Source organism: Spodoptera frugiperda, chromosome 15 (assembly GCF_023101765.2).
Source record: "Spodoptera frugiperda isolate SF20-4 chromosome 15, AGI-APGP_CSIRO_Sfru_2.0, whole genome shotgun sequence".
Taxonomy (NCBI): domain Eukaryota; kingdom Metazoa; phylum Arthropoda; class Insecta; order Lepidoptera; family Noctuidae; genus Spodoptera; species Spodoptera frugiperda.
This window is the reverse complement of record NC_064226.1, coordinates 8,538,700-8,560,227: the sequence shown is the minus strand read 5'-3', so window position 1 is coordinate 8,560,227 and position 21,528 is coordinate 8,538,700. Positions and strand designations below refer to the sequence as shown.

At 36.7% G+C, this 21,528-nt stretch overlaps 1 protein-coding gene across 1 annotated transcript; it reads right to left on the bottom strand.

Moving 5' to 3' along the window:
* Nucleotides 1–19,956, bottom strand: LOC118272862 (uncharacterized). Its single transcript, XM_035589580.2, has 5 exons — nt 19,125–19,956; nt 3,838–3,962; nt 3,221–3,365; nt 2,289–2,466; nt 1–1,587 (listed from the first exon to the last, which is right to left on the bottom strand). The coding sequence occupies exons 1-5, from the start codon at nt 19,298–19,300 to the stop codon at nt 775–777; spliced, it is 1,437 nt and encodes a 478-aa protein (XP_035445473.2). The 5' UTR covers nt 19,301–19,956; the 3' UTR covers nt 1–774.
* Nucleotides 19,957–21,528: the final 1,572 nt, after the last annotated feature.

Below are 21,528 nucleotides of genomic sequence, written 5' to 3'. Positions count from 1 at the left end.
TATCAATAGAATAATAATTTATTAAACAACAATGTCTGAACTAACAAATAACTAATCCCATTGTGAACATTTGTATAAATAATAATTAGGAATTTTGCACACAAAATTACAGTGTACCAAGTCACCATTCACTGATTTTATTATAGGTTCTACTGTACTATATTTAATTATCGCAACAGCATATTTTTTACGTGACGGTGACTAATACGTAATACCAAAGCAACATTCAATATAATAAAACATTTATCACAAATAAATTATACTACGCCGCTAAATATTCATAATATTTTATGGCAAAACAATTTATTTTCTGTCATTTACGTATTTATATCGAAGGCACTAGAATTTTAGTTAAGCATTTGTTTATTATGAAACTTTATCGTCACAGTACCTATTGCAATCCCTTTTGCGAATGTTTGAGATCCGATTACGTCTAAACCACGATCGTTATTACCTAAAAATCACATGTTACAACACATCGTACTTAACTACTAAATACTAGTAAAACTCGTTGACTTCTCTACACACGATAACAAATTATATTAATTTGTATTATGTTCATTGTATGTAATATATTAAGGCAATTTTCCTACAAATACTAATAGCTAATACGTTGTTCGTTTATTGATATGATACGTATAATATAAATATGATCTACTTTTTTAATAGCAAACCGCGCACAACATACAAGATGTACTAAATAAAATTGTTCCTATTGTAGGGTCCACAGTAAAACAGCCATATTTAAGTTACATTTGGTTAACATTCATGGTCTCATGGAGAACTTGAGCCACCTCCGTAGTGGCTCCTCCTAGGCTTTGGTATTGGGTTTGGTGACGATGCATTTTTATCGAACCTTCTCTTGATTTCTGACACCGACAGTCTTGCTTCTACGCTCGGAATATCTTCTTCATTTAACGCGGAGTTCAGTTTGTTTATCTCTCTCTCAAGTTCTCTTGTAGCTCTGTCTATTTCCAAAAACTCTTTCTCTGTACTTGATATTGTTTCAATACTCTTTTTAGTTTGTGGATCTTCATAAAGTTTGCATACAACTTTCTGCGGTGCGTCGTTACCGTTAGTGTTTATGTGCACGATATTCTCGTTCAGGTTGATGTCGTATGTTGTGTAAGTCGTGTCTAAGGCATTAGTGAGGCTCTTACTTCTTTTATTATTAAGTGTCTGGAAGTCCTCTAAATTACCTCGTCGTAATCGTATGTCATCTTCATTAACGCTGGAGTTACGTCTGTATGTCACGATGTCTATTTTAGGGAATGCGGCTGAGCTGAGGATGTCTTCTTCCGATGAACTTCTAAGTGTTACTTCGTTTTCTTTGGGTTCAGTAGGTTTCGTTTGTTCAATTTCTACTTTTTCCACAGTAGTTACCGATACTTCAGTATTATTGTTAACGGCGTCAGGACTCTTTGGCTTATCGTCTACAGATTCTGTTTTGTCTTTCACATCTTCATCTTCGACTATTTTGAGTTCAATATTCAAGTTCATGTCTTCTAATTCTAAATCGCCATCAGTGGTATTCAATTTCTTGTCCTCGGTTTTACTTATTTCTAGTTCTGAAGTTACACTGGTCACCTGAAAAATGTAAAGTTAACGTAAGTAAGGACATGGTTTTTTATTATATTAATTGATTTTAGTTTAGGCTTAAGAGTTATGTTTTGTGCCATGTTGAGTCCTGTAGTATGTTAGAGTTGTGTAGAATACGGACAAGTAGCGGTGGTCTATAAATAGTATTAAACAAAGCGTTAAGTACCCTTTAACCTTAAAATATTTAGATAAATGAGATAAACAGCACATGAAACAGTTGCCCTTGGATAGTAACCCCTATAATGCAATGCAACAGTTTCATAAACCATTGAATTCTTCTGTTATGCGAGTGCATCAGTGATAGATAGCAGCGTAGGTGTAGTTTTCTGCGATTAGACAATAATATCACCGTATTTTGGGACACCTTTTGTAAATTCACCAATGTTCTGTACTTATGTAGGTCTATTGCTCTTGTGGTGACTCACTGGATGTCTCCTAATTTTGACAAAATTAAATAACTGACTTAGCATTTGTACCAATTTGCAAGATACGAGTATGTAATAATTTCACTTGTAAATAAAGTCTTAAGGGCTTTTGGGCCCTCGTTACGCCTTGTAAGTGATCGGTACTCTATGAGCCCATGATAGGTTTTCTTTCAAGTCAATTTAACAATCCACATTTTTACTATCTTTATATGCATTGATCTGTTTACGAGAATACTAGGGTTTTGTCTAAAGAAAGTGTAGTACCGTTGTATCAGCTGACTCAGGAGTGGTGTAGACGGGCCCAGGTGGTAGCGGAGCGCGCTTTTTCTTACGTCTTGAGGCGCGGACAGGAGGCACAGGCCCATCTTCATCGAAGGGATTCGTACTCTCCACGCTCAGTCGAGACCCTGATACTTCGCTTCGGGCCAAGCGCGGGGTTGTACTGGAAATTTAAAGAGATAATAATTAAATATTCAGTAAACAGTCGTCCACAGATTGCTTCTGCAACGTCTCGCCTTTATCCCTGAAGGGGTAGGTAGAGGTGCACATTACGGCACGTACTGCCGAATTGCCGATATACAATGTACAATTTGTTATAAGTCCCATGTATAAGGGGGTGAGCCTATTGCCTATGCTGGGCACAATTCAGACTTCTTCTACATACTTTAAAATTTTCGAAAAAGACAATAAAGCCCAATATTAGTTTGAAATAAGACTGCTTCTCTTCTTTTAAAAACGTTACACCTTTTCACCTTCATATAGTTTGGTAGCAAACTGTCGAAAGGTACCTTTACCTAACAGCTCACAGCTAATAAAACAAATCATAACAAGGAAAATAAGATTTTCCTTATCGACTTGAAAGGTTACGGTTTTATGCACATATGCTTATATCTAAGTATATTCTTCTTAAGCAATAAGTTAAAGTCACATAAGTCATGGTCACCTTGTATTTATATCTCAGTAATGATTAAGTCTAAAGCATAATAATGATGGATACAGGTAAGATAAGTCACGTTTGTATGTAAGTATTTATACTGCCCTTTTCTGATAATAATTTATATTAAACGGCAGGTGAACATCGTGAAGTTAATTCTGATTACTATGGGCCCCTGGTGTAACTTCAAATTAATCGAACAGTTACGTGACTAAGTACAAAAATTATGGAGTATTTAGCTTACTCCAAAAAACAATCTTACCTCAATGATTGAACTTCATGATGGCTGGTACTCCTCAGTCGCTCTTGAAACCGGGAGCGAGGTAGGGGAGTGATGGAGCCACCGTACACGTAGCGCTCAGGAGACCCTACGGTACTCCGAGGACCTGTCGTCGACGCTGTTGAATCTGTAACCCATTGATGTTCTAATTATTTATCGGAAAGAGGTGTAAAGCTGATGTTAAGCGCTTCTACAGTAAGACAACATCGATCGGAACGATCAGTCGCCGTTTCAAGTCCATCTATAACACCAGAATCATCACAAGGGCGTTCTCAAGCTATTTAATTGCGTCATTATTTTTGGGCAACAGTACCTAATTCTCTAAAAACGATCAATGGTGTATCCACAAACTGTTGTCCGGGATTGAGGATCCGGGTCAACATTAAACAAAATCTGTTAAAATATTTGCATTGGCAAGCCATGTATTTGCCCAGTAACCAGTATCTTTAGTAGATATAATCTAGCTATAGTCAACTGAACTACTTCAGGAGATGTCAATATTGTACGCTCTCTATTAGATACAATGGGACTTATGACATAACCTAGGTCACCTAACTATACTAAATACTATTGTAACGTATTGTATAAACTGTACGTACACTGCAGCGCTCTTCTGTACATAATAGGCGAAGTTTCTCCATTTAATTGATTGTTGCTCGCAGATTTTTCTGTAGAACTTTGCTGCTGCCCCTTCTTTCCTTTCTTCATAAAAGACCGCAAGGACCTGGAAATAGAGAATTGATAGTCTTAGTGAATGATAGATGAATGGAAAGACATAGACGTTTTTACCCTTAATTAATGCTCAAATTAAATTCCTATTCACGAATTACGATCATAAGACGTATTCTGGAAATTCTCAAGGAGGTCTTAAAGACTGCGGGGACGGTACCTAACGAAGTAAGAATTGAGAGTTCCCTTACGTTATAAATAGTACTTAAGCGTATACATATAATTTGAATGTCGGCAGTCAGCCGTTCTTTGTACCTAACAGAATATGTTCCCGTTATTACTGTGAGACGTCGTGGGAACCCGCATCCAGCAGATTAGTGCTCAAAGAGATGAATACAGCACTAGTTAATAGTTATTATGGCAGGACTTCTCACAATGCTGTTAACGGATGTCTGTAGGCGCAACTCTGACAAAAGTAATGGAAGTTTAGTGCACTTGATTCCACTTGAACGGTCACAATTGTGCCGTGACGGCCGGCTGAGCGGCTAACACGCGCCCACCGACTTGAGCCATTGTGCTTTATTCGCCTGATAACAACTAGCTATGTTGCTTATCTAGATATATTTGCATAGATTAGCAAAAATAAAGAAGAGTTGCGTTTTAAATGTAGTTTTATTTTAATTAGTGACTCAAATGACTGCGGCATATTTAGGTGATTCGAAGCTTAATGCGACAATCGAATCTGCATTGCAGGCATTGCAGCTTTTCCTCATAATAAAAATATAATTGGGCTTAATTAAATTTAAGTTTGCCTTTTATCAGTAAATACTGAACTTTTACAGTTATTTCTTCGATAAAACCACGTTTAAGTATATCACAAAGAATTCACCGTTCATTCCGATAAACGAGCATCTTATATAGAGCATCAATAAATATTTTTATGAATCAGTTTTATGGACGATTCCGACGGACAACCTCGACCCAGTCGGAGACTGTTAACTGTTAGTGTTTAACTCAGTAAACAGTCAGTCGTTTGCTATCTCAGTTACGACTTGTAAACAGAGACTGCGTCTGTATGACATTAAATCTCTTAGGTCACTCAGATAAACTGAGATTTGCATGACCTGCACTTGAACTGTGTAACAGCGAATCCCCCTACATGCAACTTCGTACATACTTAGGTACTGAGTATTTGATTCATATTGGGGTTATTTAGTTTTCTTACTTTATGCGTGGTTAAACGATAGTTGTGGTATCGTCAGTGTTGATTGATAAAGAATAGAAAATGGACGGAACAGTGAATAAAATGCTGTTATTAGGCCAGATAGGTACTACCAGAGCTGCGGACAATGTAACGGATTACCGGGGCTCCGACTCAAAGCAGAAGTAGGAACGGGGTGGTTTTTAATCAGTACCTAAGAGTCTGATAGTGCCTCTCGCCTCACCCAAGGCGGGATTATAGGTGATGAAAATACTACAGCATTGAATGATTATATATTATTAAAAAAAAGGTCAGATAGGCTACACTTATACCAACATATTACTTAGAGTACCCATACATTTATTATAACTTGTGTATTATCTACTATTTGCATATTAAGGTGACCTGCTTTCGTCACTTTCGATATTGAAATATCCTTGCTTTCATTATCAAAGTTAGGTACACCCACGGCATACCTAGCTGCAATGTTAGGCTTTTGCAATTGCATTTCTTTTATCAAATCTACAAAGTATCTGTCAAGATAGGCACTTCACTTATACCAACATATTACTTGTGGTACCATAGCATTTATCTGATAAACTTGTGTATTATCAAATTTGCATACTCTTTAAGTAGAGGAGGCCCATAGTCCAGGAGTCCACCACCATCTAAAGGTCATCTATCCATCCATCCTTCATCTAAAGATGATGTAGCATTTATGACCGCCAAATTATTCTTAAGTGTTTCAATTATATCGATACGTTAGCTTTTTCTGATAAACCTGAAACTTTCAAATTGCGATACTCTTTAAGTAGAGGAGGCCCATAGTCCAGGAGTCCACCACCATCTAAAGATCATTCATCCATCATCTAAAGATGATGTAGGTAGTATTTATGACCATCAGATTATTCTGGAGAGTAAGTCAGTAGTCAATACTCAATAGTGACTTAAAAGGACTGAAAATCACTATAAACCCCACTTGATACTAGTAGTACTCGGTAAACGGTTAACGGGAGAGGTTTATAACAAAACATAATATCTTATCCATCTCTTTGACTATAACCATACTTATATAAACCTTCTATGTACAATATTATGTGAGAGATGAATGGACCGACCATGGAGGTCATTGACCCGCTTTACCGCATTAACAGGTGAGATTGTATTTAGACAATGAGACTCGACTTATTTAGCAGGGCCTTATTACGCAATATCCTTTTTGTAAGTCTTTGTTGTCATTTTTGTGACCATCCTGCTTAAGACTTCTTAAGCTGACCTACTGCTTTAAACTTCAACTCAGTAAGAAGCAACAAGAACAATATAGTAGAAACAACAAGAAGTAAGAAGCAAGACTAGTCGTCACTTGTCTTAAATAACTATCACACATACTTGAGTAGGTACCTACTATCGTCAAAGTCTACGGTAGTACACTTCTTAATCAAAATCCTATGGCAGACTCGCTATCTATTGGGCGTTTTCCCTGTGGTCGCTCGCGCCGAGTGCATGCGAATATCGCCTAATAATGGTCGACCGCTAACTGTGTCGATTTTGTGCATAGTTTAGATTCATATAATATGTGTTAAAAATCTATCTTTCTGCAGAGAATTTAATGAGACCGGGCTTTGCGTGCACAAATCTATCAACGGTTAGGTAGGTCTGCGATTTGCACAAACATAATAACTTGACTACATGTTTGACGCGGTGGCTGGGCAACCAACTGCCGCGCAACGTGTAGCGGGTTCGATTTCCGCACGGAACAACTCTTTGTGTGATCCATAAATTGTTGTTTCGGGTCTGGTGTCATGTATGTTTGTAAACGCACCGAGGACACAGGAGAAAATCCTAGTTTGGGCAAAGTTTAAAAAAAAAACAAAAAGAAATACTACCTAGGTAGTTGGCTAAGTTACATTATTCATAAATTCGAGAATTCCATGTGCTAATTTCTACATCAATCACAATTATCTAACGGGTTACCACAAAAACGAGACATCTTGATTTGTCCCGTTTTTTACACCAAATGGTTTTTTAAGTGCAATCATACACGGTAAGTAAATACGCGCCTGAGGTTAAATCAAGGTGAATGTTGAAGATTAGGTTTACCCATTGTATGCTTGCATTCATAATTATGTATGTAGTGTGTATATACACGTGTGTTTGGATCAACGTTTCCCAAATGGACTATTAAATAAAATGAAAGGTCGCAACGTTCCCTTCACGAAATATTCCCTAATATCTATCGACGCATCTCATCACTCACCACCAAGATACCAAATTAATATAAGTATCAATCAATCTATATCTTTTATTTTTCTTCTAGGTACTTTAATAAATATGTACAGTGACAGTATTATTTGGCTGATACCTGATCCGGAGCTACGGCCTACCTAGCGGGTTTACCAAGGCTCGAAAAGCAGGAGTAGAATGGGGTGGTTTTTAGTCAGTAAGCGTCTGATACTCCCTTTCGCCTCGCCCAAGGGGTAGAAATCATTGGATGATTTCCTCCCTAAAAAAAACAGTATCATTTTATCTCAACTTAGTTTGGGTGAAAAAGAGTAAATGAGAATAAGAGTGTAACAATTACAACGCCACGGCAGAATAATCTTTGAGAAACACTGGTTTAGATGATTGGCAACAGATTGGAGTCGAACCAATAACATTCGTATGCTAATATAAACAAAAACTCGTAAAGTGCACTTTACCTTGCGCAGAACTTGCAATATTGTGTTTGCTCTCGTACAGTTGCCAATACATTGGCGGTACATTTACTTCTAATTGGTTGCTACATAGTAAGGTAAGTATTAAAATATTGCATTGGTTACTTTCACAATGTGCAATGTATTTTTTTAACTAACCGTTGACAAGTGTTGTTTGGCCACATTCGATAGGTATGACTCTTTGATTTCTATACAACAATTTTGTAATTTATTATAGTCATATCTATTGATTGAGTATTATACCAAACCATCTACATCCTAGCCTAATAAATACCACTGGAGCTGCGGAAAAGACCTAGACCGAAGCAGGGAAACGGGGTGGTTTGGGTCAATCTCCAAAACGGACGTATTCGTGTGATCGCTCTGGCGCTTTTCAAATATAGATATTTAATGGTAATTCATTGAAAATAACAAAACAATACTAGCGGTATTATGTAGGTATCTCATTGAAAATAATGTATTCAAATAGTATTTGTTTGGTTTAGTCTGTACGAACAAAAAGAAATAGCCTATTGAATATGCATTTGCTCAAATAGCCAAAATTAAAATCGACTTAGGCCTCCTACTAAGTCGTTGTCTTTACAGCGATTTCACGAAGGTAAAAATAAGGATGTACTACAAACCACATATCGTACTTAAAACGTTTTATTCGATAACGATTACATTTAATAGGGACACAAATAACGAGTGGAAAAATCCAGTATTATATTGAATTGCATTAAACGTGATTTAAGTTGACTAAGAACGCAGGGGTCAAAACCACAATTAATTTATGAGCAGATTAGATTGTGTCGTGTGTCGCGTAGTCGTATCAACAGTTTAAATCGTGGCGTTGCATCAACACGCTCACATGGAAAATACTAGCGATGTTCATTTATTTACTGCGGTAAAGGCCTGCGCTGCGCTGACAAGGGTTTATCCACTATACAAGGGATAGTTTTTAGTCAGTAAGAGTCTGACACTCCCTCTCGCCTCGCCCAGGGCGGGAGTATTGGACATTGGATGATTTTCCCCCTCAAAAAAACCATTATACAAGTACCAATTTTTTTGGAAATATAGATTAAGTTCCTACTTATAAATCTTATCAATGCAAATAAATAGGTACCACTCCAACATCTTCCCAATAGGTGCCAATAGTCACCAATATCATCCAAATATTAAGGTACCTCTTACGATAGGTGACATTTGATGGTAATTTGGTTTTCACCAACCTAAAGGTGACACCTAACAGTACAAGTAAGGGGTTAGTTTAGGTGCTACGTCACGCTAAGTAACTTCTAGTTAAGAGATGGTTTGGGGGGTGATGGGTGAAAATTGTCATCAATCACTTAAACACTGGACTCATCTTATTCTCATACTTATCATGGACTCTATCTTAGAGCACCTCGTGATACAGAGTCCTTAATGGGGTCTCTTTTACATTCTCTTTCACAATTTTCAATAGCTTTTGTTAACTCTTCTGAATACTGAATGAAATCATTTATTTTCATTTAAAAGTTAATGGTCTGGTTTCGCTGGGCCTCCTAATGTGCCGCCACAGCGATCGGTCGCAAGGAAATCTCCTAATCAACACGCGTGGGCCACTGACCACACGTGTCTGACCTTCTATGGGTAGGTCTAGTTACCAGTTGGGCATTATTTGTTCCTAGGTGGATCACATCACCTTCGTCTTACATCACCGGTATTTTGAATTCTAAAAGTAGAGAATTACTAGAAGACCAATTGCCAGCTTCAGTCACCTTCCATAACTTTAAATTTCATCTATGGCGCTTGCTTTAGTGATCCATTCAATTTCAATTTAGATAAGTAATGGTCAAATACTCAAACGTCACTCAATTTTAAAACGCTCTCAAATATAGTTCTGTCCCTACAAATTCTTTGTAAATGACAGAGATAGCACGAGATTTAAGACAGTTTATTGAAGTTTATGGAGTAAGTAAGTACGTACGTCATACGTGCCTTTTGGTACTTCTTCCTACATTATATAAATGTATGGCAAGGCTGTGACCTTCATAAGTATAGAGAAAATTAACGGCCCGAGTATTGCTCTAACTATCCTAACTGAACTGAACGGGGCGTGACCCAGTTTTAAGCACTAAAGAGGTTTTATCACACTTGCGAGCGAATGATTCACCTTAGCCTCTTTATCTTATGTAGGCATTCCATAACGCGAATAAACAATGGCACTCTATGCTTAAAGTGTTATCTGATGTAAATATTACTGCTTTACTGACTTACGGCGTATTTAAATTAGTTTTAATTACCACTTCTGAAGGTATCTTGCTATACAATACCTAGGTAATAAACCTAGTCAAACCTATATTTCCTACGTACATTTCTATGTAGGTTTAAGTAAATGAATAATTATTAACAAACTGAAATTTAATTGAAAAGCAGCAGATTGTAATCGAAGAGCGAAAACATGCTAATTTGAATATTTATGTGGGTCAATGACATTGAACATATCGTACCCGCAATGTGATCATGATTGCTAATTTATTATTAGACTTTATGTATACTTATTGTTTAGATTTATATGACTTATCTACACAATATAACGTTAAGAAAGGTAGTCATATCGTGCTTGATATTCCAAAGGGGTTTTTAGGCAGTTGTAACTTCACTGAAAATTCCCTTTGTAATAAAGATAAAAGTGTAAAAGATTGTCTTTTGCCCAAACTCCAGTTAAGTAGTTCCAAACTACAAGAATACTAGCATGTAATAAAATAAAAATGGAAAACAACTTCAGTCTTTCGATTTTTCAGCCAATGCGACTGACTTTGAATCCCGTATTCATTTTGCTTGTAAACGTAAAGATACATTATTTTATCATTTTGTAAACAATGTAGAAGTAGGCTACTTTTATTTATTTTTGATTATTTAAGTATACAACCAGTAGTTATATACATATACCTAAACATAGTATTAGCTATTTCCACAAAACGTGTGTCGCATTCGTTATCAATACGTAGGTAAGCACAATATTGCTTACTGTGATAAAAAGGTCAACCTTAATCCCCCTTTGACATTTTGATATTGATTTATTAGTCAAAAGGCGACAAAATAATGTGGAACTTCACGTTTCATACATATTAACCTTTGGGCCGAGTAGACGACTTGTGTTAAAAGAGGACAAAAATTAGTTCCAAATTGTCTACTGACAACTTAAACACGTCATTGGATACGTTTTGGTTAATACGTCAAACCTATCGTTAAGGTTGCCAAGATTCTTTTGTTGATATGTATATTTTTGTCGAAAGTATTTTTTTAAATGTGATTGTAAAAAAGAAATGTAGGGTAAGGTTTTAAAACAAAATAAACCGTTGTTTTTAGTTTGTTCTAACGCTATTATATTTTGATTAAGCAAAGGGTGTACGGAAATATAGTATGTCTTCAACAGCATATAAGTAGTACGGAGCACCAAAATATAGCACAGTAGCATATAATATAGTACAGTTGGCAACTCTACCTATAGTATACTTAGATATTTTTTTTCAGTACAACCGTTACTCCACGTATCTATAGCCGATCATAAACTTGCAGACACTAGAAAATTATCTCTACACTAAGAACTATTCCTTCGCAATGCGGTACAGAGCAATTGAGAGATTGCATCATTCACAAGTATTTGTCAGTAAGGAACGCAAATCTTGATAAAGTAATATCGCCAGTTCGCCAGTTCCGAAGTCTTGTGACGCCGGCTCCGTGTACCGGTGCTCTGCTCCACTTGGACTAAATTCAAAATGTTTTGTTTCTCATTTATTGTAACTCTTGCTCAGTTGAATGACTGCGCATTTCTACGTTAATTTCGTACGCTCGAAATAAAATCACGAGACGTTCTGCTATGCAATTATATACTTGTGTAGGTACCTATAATTATGAACAGGAAAACAATACATGGAACAATAGCGTTCATTGAAATATTCACTGCCTTGTCTTCTTAATGTTCCATATTTTTTCTTTATTTCATAACTGCACAACTGCATAACTGCAACATAATTTAGGTACCTATCTGTTGTATGTTAGCAAAAGTTGGTTGAGTGAATATTCAGTACTTATATTCTTCACATTTCACACTATCCATAGTATAGGCCATCTCGATCTCACAGGCGTCAAGCGAGAGGGGGTCACAGGCTACTGATGTGGTATGCCTTTAGTCTTTCTCCCTAAAAGCTACTTTTTGAACATTTCCTCCCATCCAAAAAGGCCTTACAGTTGTGTTATCTTCGGCTAGACCCATAATTATATCCATCAGCTTTCTATTTATTTATGTCTTTTTAACTTCAAGTGCATACAATATCACCATGTATGTATGTACTGTACGTACATACCTAATTGCCAGACACTTGTTTAATTCATATTGAGTTGCTTCGTGTTAAGCATACATCAGACAGATATTTCCTTCGTATTAAATTACTAATAGCACGTTACTAATGAAAATAAATTGTGGAGTACGCCACGTCAAACATTAGGTAAGTACCGACGATGCGATGTTTACTGCGCGTCTGCCTAGGATATGAATAATCATTAAATAAGTGTATCCTTACATTCTTATATTACAAGTGATGGGACTAATTAACAACTAGAACAACAAATCTCAATAATTCACTAGTGCTGCGAAATGTGAGACATGTAGGTAACAAACATGGTCATCATTTTCCTCAACAACATTGCACTGGGGGCACGGTAGTGCCCCCGCCAAGACGAGCCAAGCGAAGCGCAAGCGCAAGGGCACTACCTACCTTTTCTCGAAGCGCTTCGTCGTAGTTCATAACTGCGAAATGTGAGACATGTAATAAACCTCTAAAGTAACAATTGCATGGTCATCATTTTCCTCACTCAACAACATTCTTAAGGTACTTCCTGAAGTCAGAAAACTGAACAATGATCTAATGAATAAAAAACTAGGGGTGAAAGTTTGTTCGAGACTTCCGCAACTACCTCCCTAAATAACAATTTGGTGACTCCATATTTATTACTGGTAAACACGTAACATTTCTATAGGTGCTGTATTAAGAAGAATCTCGACATCACCAGAGCCCAGAGACACTGATCTGATTATAAGGATGACATCCGCCTATTTACCTATTTAGCGGTTAGTCGCAGTTTTAAGACATTATCTGAAAACCAAGTCCAATGCGGACAGCCTAGCGGGTTACCGGGGCTCTGGCTCGAAAAGAAGGAGTATGAAACCATTTTTAGTCATGAGTAATATTTAATTCTTAGCCTCGCCCAAGACGAGGTAAGCCATCGTATGATACTAGTGTTTTAATTTTCTAAAAAAGTATTAGGATTAAATCTACATAAAATTATTGTGCACTTCAATAACTTCTGACAAAACCATTAGCAACCATAAATGTAAGATATATGTAATGTGTTGTTACTAGGGCTACTTTAGTGCTTTGCTTATCAAATATCCTGTCCAGAATAATCACAGCGTATGAAATAAACCTAATCCAGTGAGGAGTTGGAGTCTTGCCAATGCACGTATGGAACAACCGGCTTCAAATTGTTTTATGTTCTTTGTACCGCATTATTTATAAGTCGATTTATTTTTAATTAGGTATAGCTGGTGCCTATATCTAGTATTAGTTACGCTGCTGTTTTACGTAGCAGTCTGATGTTTGGTCCAAATATTTTAAATGGACTTATGGCCAGTGCAGATGGCTTAAAAGTATGCAGAATTAGAAACTCGATTTTTCTAACTTCATTGAACTTTTTGACAGTTTCGTCTTGGCTTTAACATGAAATGTTTTTGTGGGATGTCATTTACAAATAACAATCCCATATTTATTACTGGTAAACACGTAACATTTCTATAGGTGCGTATTAAGAAACCGACATCACCAGAGCAGTCACTGATCTGAGAACCCTGGAAAATCTCCAATGACTTCTCCCGCCTTGGGCGAGGCGAGAGGGAGTGTCAGACTCTTACAAAAAACCACCCCGTTCCTACTCTTGCTTTGAGCCGGACCCCGGTAAACCCGCTAGGTAGTCCGCAGCTCCGGATCAGGCATCAGCCCTACTGGGCCCCATCTAATTATAAGAACCCTACTCCGCCTTACACAGCGGTTAGTCGAGTTTTAAGCATATCTCAAAACCGAGTCCAATGCGGGTTATCGGGGCTCCGGCTCGAAAAGCATGAGTAGGAACTTTTAGTCAGTAAGACCTGACACTCCCTTTCGCCTAAGACGAGAGAAGTCATTGGATGCCCCTCTTAAAAAACACTGTATGATCATTATGGATAACTTCTGTCATTAGCAACCATAAATGTAAGATTTTCCACTAGGGCTACTTTAGTGCTTTGCTTATCAAATATCCTGTCCAGAATACGAAAACAAATTATTAAGAATGGAACAACCACCTTGTTTTATGAATTTGTTTAAATTAGGTATAGCTGGTGCAACTAGTAAGTTACGCTGCTGTTTTCTGTAGCAGTGTTTTGGCAAAAAAAATGTGTTTATTTACTCGCAATAAGGTACAACATAACATCACTAAGACTAAAAAAACTAATGAAAAGAATTTGTTTAAATCGTTAGTAAGTGTTGTGCAAAAAAAATTTATAGAACAATACACACTACACTAAAATTTAGTTACACCTTTTAGTTACAGGTGTCCTGAATTCTAAGTGGTTCATTGCTACAGAAAGTGTAAAATAACCGTATTAGCGTTGTTTACCAATCAGAACAATTAAATTCTGAATCTGTAGTTTTATTACTATCACTTTGGTACTGTCCTATTCATGTAAGTTAATTTTTTTTGGTATATTTACTATTATGCATGGATTGAAAAGGGTATAACAATGGTTTGGACATGTAGAAAGGATGGAGGAAAGCAAGCAATTTATAAAAGAAATATACAATGCGGATATGAATGGGGTCGTCGGAAGTGGGCGCCCTAGACGGACATATAGCGACAAGATTGGCGATATATCAAAGAAGGGCCAAATTAAAAGTACCAGCAAGAATGAAAAGATTGATGACTGTTGATAAAGCGAAAGAGGTGTGTAAGAATTGGCGTTCCATTGTCTCTGCCTACCCCCATGGGAGACAAACGTGAGGTTATGTATGTATGTATGTATGTATATTTACTATTCTTCACAGTGTACGATAGGTAAGTCTCAGTCAATTGTGCAGGTAATTCTTTAAACCATCCTTTTCAGTTTCAAGTTTATTATTCCGCGAAGAAGTAGACAAACATAATAATCATATTTACATTACATAAAACTGTGTCCACAATCTACATCGCTTCCTATAATGTCATAGGCCATGAGCATCATATCATAGAACAACACATTTTGGTATTTAGTTCCTGAATAATATGATTGAAAATCACTGGGGATTACATTGATCAGTAACAGCAGATTTTATTTTATTTTTTACATTTGACAAGTCGACGTTTGGCCGCTATCTCGCCTAGTGGTAAGTGATGATGCGGCCTACGATGGAGCAGATTCTAAAAAGTCATCTTTATAAATATTATGTCATTCGTTTCCCAGAAAAGGTGATGAGTAAAGAATATATTTTGATAGTTTACTAGGAAGTCTATAAATTCAGAAATACTTGAGCAGATCTCCGAGAATCGATGTCGTGGTAGAACAAAGAGTAGGACAAAATCTTAAGTACTTTTCTTTGTTATATTGCCATGACCTCTTATAAGTTTGTAGCATAGCTAAAGAGGAATCACCCACAAGATTAGTAAATTGTCCCGATTTAAGAGTCCGTCCTGCGTTTTTGTGTCACCATCTTAAAACCTACTTGTGTGGCCTCGAGTATCTTCAACATTTTGAAACATTCACACTTGTATTTCTTTATATTTCTTCAATATTTGTTTAAGTATCAACTAAGGACATTTCATACTGTGTAGACATTTCAAAAAACATAGGTTTTTAAATCTTACGTAAGTGATGATTCAGCTCAATTGCAAATGTTTGGTATCAGATTGTACCAATGCAGCTTGATTGATACTAGTATCTGATAAATTTTATTTAATCATATATCTATATCTATTGACGTTTTGCCCTATATATTTTTAGACTGTCATGAAATCATTTACTTAACTTTAATACCGATATTATAGGCTATTAAACTCGCTACTCGCTCAAATATAAAACATAGGTAACCTAACTACCTAATTAAATGTAATAAGCATTAAAGTATTTTCCAAAATTAATCAAGTGTATTACTAATTAATATATCACAAACATAGATTAGCTTGTCAATCTAGTAACCTATGTTCATTTCATGGGCAGTAAACAAAACTAATTTCTCAATCTCTGGCAGAGTAAATGTACACTGGAATCGCACCACGTGTTAGTAAACAGTTAAATTAGATGTCAATCACGTATAACTTTATATCCCAGAGCGAGCAATAGTGACTTCAAACCTATAAATAAACAGCTGACGACAATTGCATTATTCACCAGATGATATGGTAAAACAAACAAGTAATGATACTTTCAAGACATTATTTAGCTTCACGATAAGACAGTGTTTTGAACTATGAATGCTACTACAAAGGTAGGACTTGCAAGAATCAACCTTACTATCCAAAAAATAAAGACTATAAAATTATTACGTTACCAATAGAGGTAGTTCAGTACTTATTGCCAGTAATTTATCAAAGCGCTCTCTAATCATAGCCCAATTAGATAAATATTTTTCTTTATGCTTACACGGAAGTGTCCGCGATATTTAAACAGTCTGATATTACGTGATTTATCGATTTCGATTTCAGTAATAAAGTATGAAATTAATCTGTAAATTAGGTAATCGAAACATAATATTATTTTATGGCATATTTATATTGTCAATTCAAAAGTCTGATGTCTAAACCTCCAGGAATGAATGACTACATATATCGATCCCGACAGACACACAGTATGAAGTAATTTCGCTTTAAGCTAGAACCTAATTTCAGGCTTGAAAGATTTCGAAAAACCCAAACCCAATTAATATTAGTCAAACGAGATGCCGAAAGATTTGGAAATTAAAAAACCTCATGGGATTTCCCAGACTTCAATCTCAGTAGTTGCACGAACAAGTACAAAAGCGTAAAAAAACAAACAAGGTAAAAGGTAAAAACTTTTTAAAACGAGCGCGAACAGTAAATCTACTGTACCTATGTTCAACACCCGTGAAAAGTCCACTAGTGGACTATCGCTCTCCTCTACTTATAAAGATTTGCCATAATCTCATCTTTTGGCAGGCGGGTTGGGGATCACAAACAGTTTAAAAGGGTCAGGTTTATCAGAGAGCGCTGCCGTCTGGTATCTGTCTAAATGTGTTCCATAATGGGCTCCTACAACTCCCGCGGAAAGAGTAAGGTAAGGGGGCAGTGAATAGTGACAAAATCTATTCATTATCCTGTCACGCACTGGGGCCCCGAGGAACCGCACCTGAGTTTGAATCCGGTGACCCAGAGGAAGACTGTCAGTTTCACCACATAATGGTAACTCACCACACGGCGACACAGTTACCATTTTTTGAGGGGGAAAAATCCATTGACTTCTCCCGCCTAGGGTGAGGCGAGAGGGAGTGTCAGACTCTTACTGACAAAAAGTCACCCTGTTCCTAAACCTGTTCTTCGAGCCGGAACCCTGGTAACCCGCTAGGTAGTCCGCATTGCTCCGGGGAGTTACCGACTTTGCATTTAGAATTTATTTTATTTTATCTGCAATACATGTGTTCAACATACAGGTACTTAGCAGTTATCAGAATTGTCTCACTTTAGCCTTTAACGTGTGTAGTTCCGTTAAGAACAACCTACGCGATGTCAAGATAGTTTTACATGAATCAGTTTGCCCTTGATCTCTTAGACTTGAGCGGTTAAAGAAAAACACAATACTAAATAATTACATATTTAATTCAAGTGTTGTTGACGATGAAGGTACTCGTAATAGTTACCTGCTTACATAAAATGTTGTAGTAAGCAATATACATACATAGCTATTTTTGCACGATCACCTTTTTCTACTAGGCATGAATTCTTATACATAGCATGCACTAGTTTACCAAGTAGCGTATTACATACACTTCATATAACATTTAATCAATGATTCATACTTTCATAGAACTTTACCAATGATATCTTTCTTTCAAATTGCAGACGCCTCTGATAGGTGATCGGAAAAGTAGTTAGGTAATAACTGTCTGTTTGAAGTGTCATTCTATCCACTCAAGTATTTTAGTCAGAATATTAATTGCATTATGAATTAATGCTGATGACTGTGAAGTCATCAATAGTGATATTGACGACATTTCCATTAAGTAACTTGTTATTCTTTAAACGAATCAAAAAACTATTTAGTACCCATGACTTTTTAATTGTAAGTTAATATTTTCTGCTAAATCCAGTTTTTAATGTTTTCCATAGATAGTGAACTAATGAAAAACTATTATTTTTGTAATTTTCGAATTAGGCACTTTTAAAGATAAATAAAATTATATATGTGGGACTGAGTCTTATATGATAAAAAAATACTGTCGAAGAATAAAGAGAACTTGGAGACAAGGTCTTTAATTATTGATTACTAAAATTGATTGTTATCTAGATAAATTATCTGTGTACGTACATTAAAACACCTGCATAATCTTAGCACACAATAAATAAGTACGTTTTTGTCCTTGAAAATAGACCTCAACTGCATGCAAGCGAATTTGACGAGATATTGAACTTAGAAACCGCAAAGGACTTAAGACTTATGGACTCTTGCCCTCTGCTGTTACGGTGTCCCGCTGCGCAAACTAATGTGGACCTTACAACAACTTAAATTCAGATTATAATGCATTAATAAGAAGTCTTTAATATTCCCAAATAAACGCAGACTAAAGTTAGAATTTTAATTTTCCTTTCGTAACAGCACACATTGACACTCATATCTTGTTTGTATTCTTCGTGAATCATCGTGAGATTTTTGTAAGCATGACCGAACCAAAACCTGACTTAAAATCTATATTTAGTCCATTCCCATGAGTTTCTCATAATAATATAGTCATTTTGTAAACTATACGTACACATTGTTCACTGAATACTTGTATGCAAACCGTACCTAAGTAGGTTCCCAGTCTGTACTTTATTTTTCTATTTATTGATACACTAATAGCCTCTAGCTACAACTGTCAATGGAACTCATTATTTGGAACACACCGTTAGAAATGTAATTATAATTCCAAAGAGGAAATAAATGAGCCTGAATTGGCCTGAAACAAACTCTCAATTATTCTCAAGGTTTATATTCATGGTATTCATAGGACCGACCGAGCAAGTTTATAAAACAATAATATTAAACTTGTAAACTTACCAAGAATTCCTGAGGTCCTTCAGGCCAGAGAAACTGATGCTGTTTGATCGGCTTAGTCGCTTGCCCAGAGTCCAGAACCGAATCTTGTTGTGATTGTCCTCTTCATGAAAGGGGTTCAAATGTTCCGGGTAGTCGTAGATGGAGACAGTCTTACGAGGAGCAGTTGCTGTAGCCATAATTATGTCTCCAGGAATTCACTTTTTATGTTTTACATAATACACAGTACGTTAGGCGTCAACCACTTACTTTATCTGTTATCACACTGGTGAATTATCAAGAACTGATAGCGCGTTGTATGGTTTTATCGCGGCGAGATAATTACGGTGTTTGTTTTCGCGGCGTTGTGAGTCGAGAGATCGCCGGGCGTCGCGGCGCTCGGCGTCGTGGGCTGAGGCATACTAGCGGACTAGCCACCGCGGCACTCGCGACTGCCCGCCGGCAGCGTCATCCAGCGACGCGGTCACACCACCGACACCGAACATCGGGCACGCCATTCGATGCACCACCAACAATACTGCTTCACTGCACACCCGTTAACTGAACTTCACTTAAAAGAAAGTTGCTTCCATGCAATCAATAATTTATTTATTGTTCAAACTACACAGGCAATTGACTACTTCATTCACTACTGTCATGAAACTCTGGAAGTCGATTACGGTGTATCCACATCGTTTATTGGCATTTCGTAAGGAACGAATTGGGTAATGTGTTAATGCCCTATAGAGTTAAGTTACCTATAGTGTTAATGCATTTTAAACCATTTGTTTAGTGATAATATTTTTACAATACGGTTACGACACGTGTCATAAGGTGGTTACCGTAAACAGTGAAGTATATTTGCCTAAGATGACGCCATCGAAGCAGAAGCCGCGTCACCCGCAGCTCTCGAAGGTCGCGTCAACTTCGGAAAATTTAATAGCGCCTTGAAATATTTACATTACCCGAGCTGTTTTAATCATAAGCATATATAATTAGTACAGTATAGTTATAACTATATGAAAATATTTTGGTACAAACTATAGAAAAACGGAATTTCTATCATTTAAGTGTTGGATGCAAAAATTTAAATGTACCGTAGCAGGTTATCACCTGCTACGGTACATTTAAGTTTGTTTGGTTTTCTTTTTTCATTTAAGAAAATTACCCAAAAATTTAGTTAATTTAAATTTTTACAGAAACCCTTTTAGCAATTCATCAATCAATCGTATTCTTTAGATTTCGTCGTATATAATTAACTGTGCCGTGGTTATTTCAGAGAAAGATGGCTGATTTGAACCGCGCACGCGAACATAGGGGCCACGGGCCACCACAACTAAAATACCACCACAAATGACCTGGCTTCGTGGTATTGATCGACTCCACGACGACGAAAAGGTGTTACACTATACATAGGTCTACAGTTATTTATGAATTATTTCTTTTCTTTGGTATAAAGCCCAACTAGGCTAGCGTTTGGACGGGGGTAAAATTTTCACGCTAATATATTTAATGCTACGGCCTCAATGGCTGATTGAAGCGTTCGATTTATTATTACTGCTTCTTGCAATAGATGATTAATTTCAAGAGTATTAACACGAATGGTTTTTCAAATTGAAGTTTCTATTTCTAGCGGTAGGTTTCTAATATTTTCATATCTATTAGTTGCCACGATCGCCTGCAGAGTTCGTATTAAGTTATTCATTATTTTTGTATCTAGTATCGATCTCCTGTAGTCGATGGACGAAGTAAAATGTTACAGAATTGGCTTAGTGCCTGCAATAAACATAAAGCGAGTTAGTCATCATTCGCTTTTGTTCTTTGTAGTTTGTAGTAATGCTTGCACTTTGAACAAAAGGTACAGGAAAATATTGTAATTCCTTTATGCATAGGAACCGATTAAAATATCGCTCTTTCATCAGACGTGAACAGTTTAAAAACAGGTCTATTTATATAATTGCGTCCACACGTTTTAGCGTTCAATTGTGCCGTTTGTCAAGGGTAATAAAGATTACACATAGCAGGCCGCAGTTTCGTGTAGATAGCTAAAATTAAGGAAATAAGATTGTTTTAAGGGGACATAATCATCGAATGACTCCTCCCGCCATGAGTTAGGTGGGAGGGAGTATCATACTCATACCGACTATAAACCACCCGGTTCCTTCTCCTGCTTTGAGCCTCGTCTATTGATCTAATTCTCAAATATGCAGTATTCCATTAGGAAATATCTAATTGGCTTGTTGTTATTGCATCATCGTGACCAATATCGCTAACTAATTGACTAGGTCACTCGTTAACAAACAGTTATCTAAGTGCCCACTTTCTAGGCAATACGATGGAGCTCTATAAAATTGCGGTTTTATGCACATAAAACTGCATCAGTAGGTGATCCAGTTTGCGGTCTGCGGGTGATTGCTTACATTCCTTT

What these genes read in the sequence shown, in the direction of transcription:
- LOC118272862 (XM_035589580.2), bottom strand. Translation starts at nt 19,300, where the DNA reads ATGGCTACAGCAACTGCTCCTCGTAAGACTGTCTCCATCTACGACTAC. An exon ending in GTACAGAAGAGCGCTGCAGT is followed by an intron (nt 3,366 to 3,837) that starts GTACGTACAGTT and finishes AATGGGTTACAG; the next exon opens with ATTCAACAGCGTCGACGACA. An exon ending in CATGAAGTTCAATCATTGAG is followed by an intron (nt 2,467 to 3,220) that starts GTAAGATTGTTT and finishes TTAAATTTCCAG; the next exon opens with TACAACCCCGCGCTTGGCCC.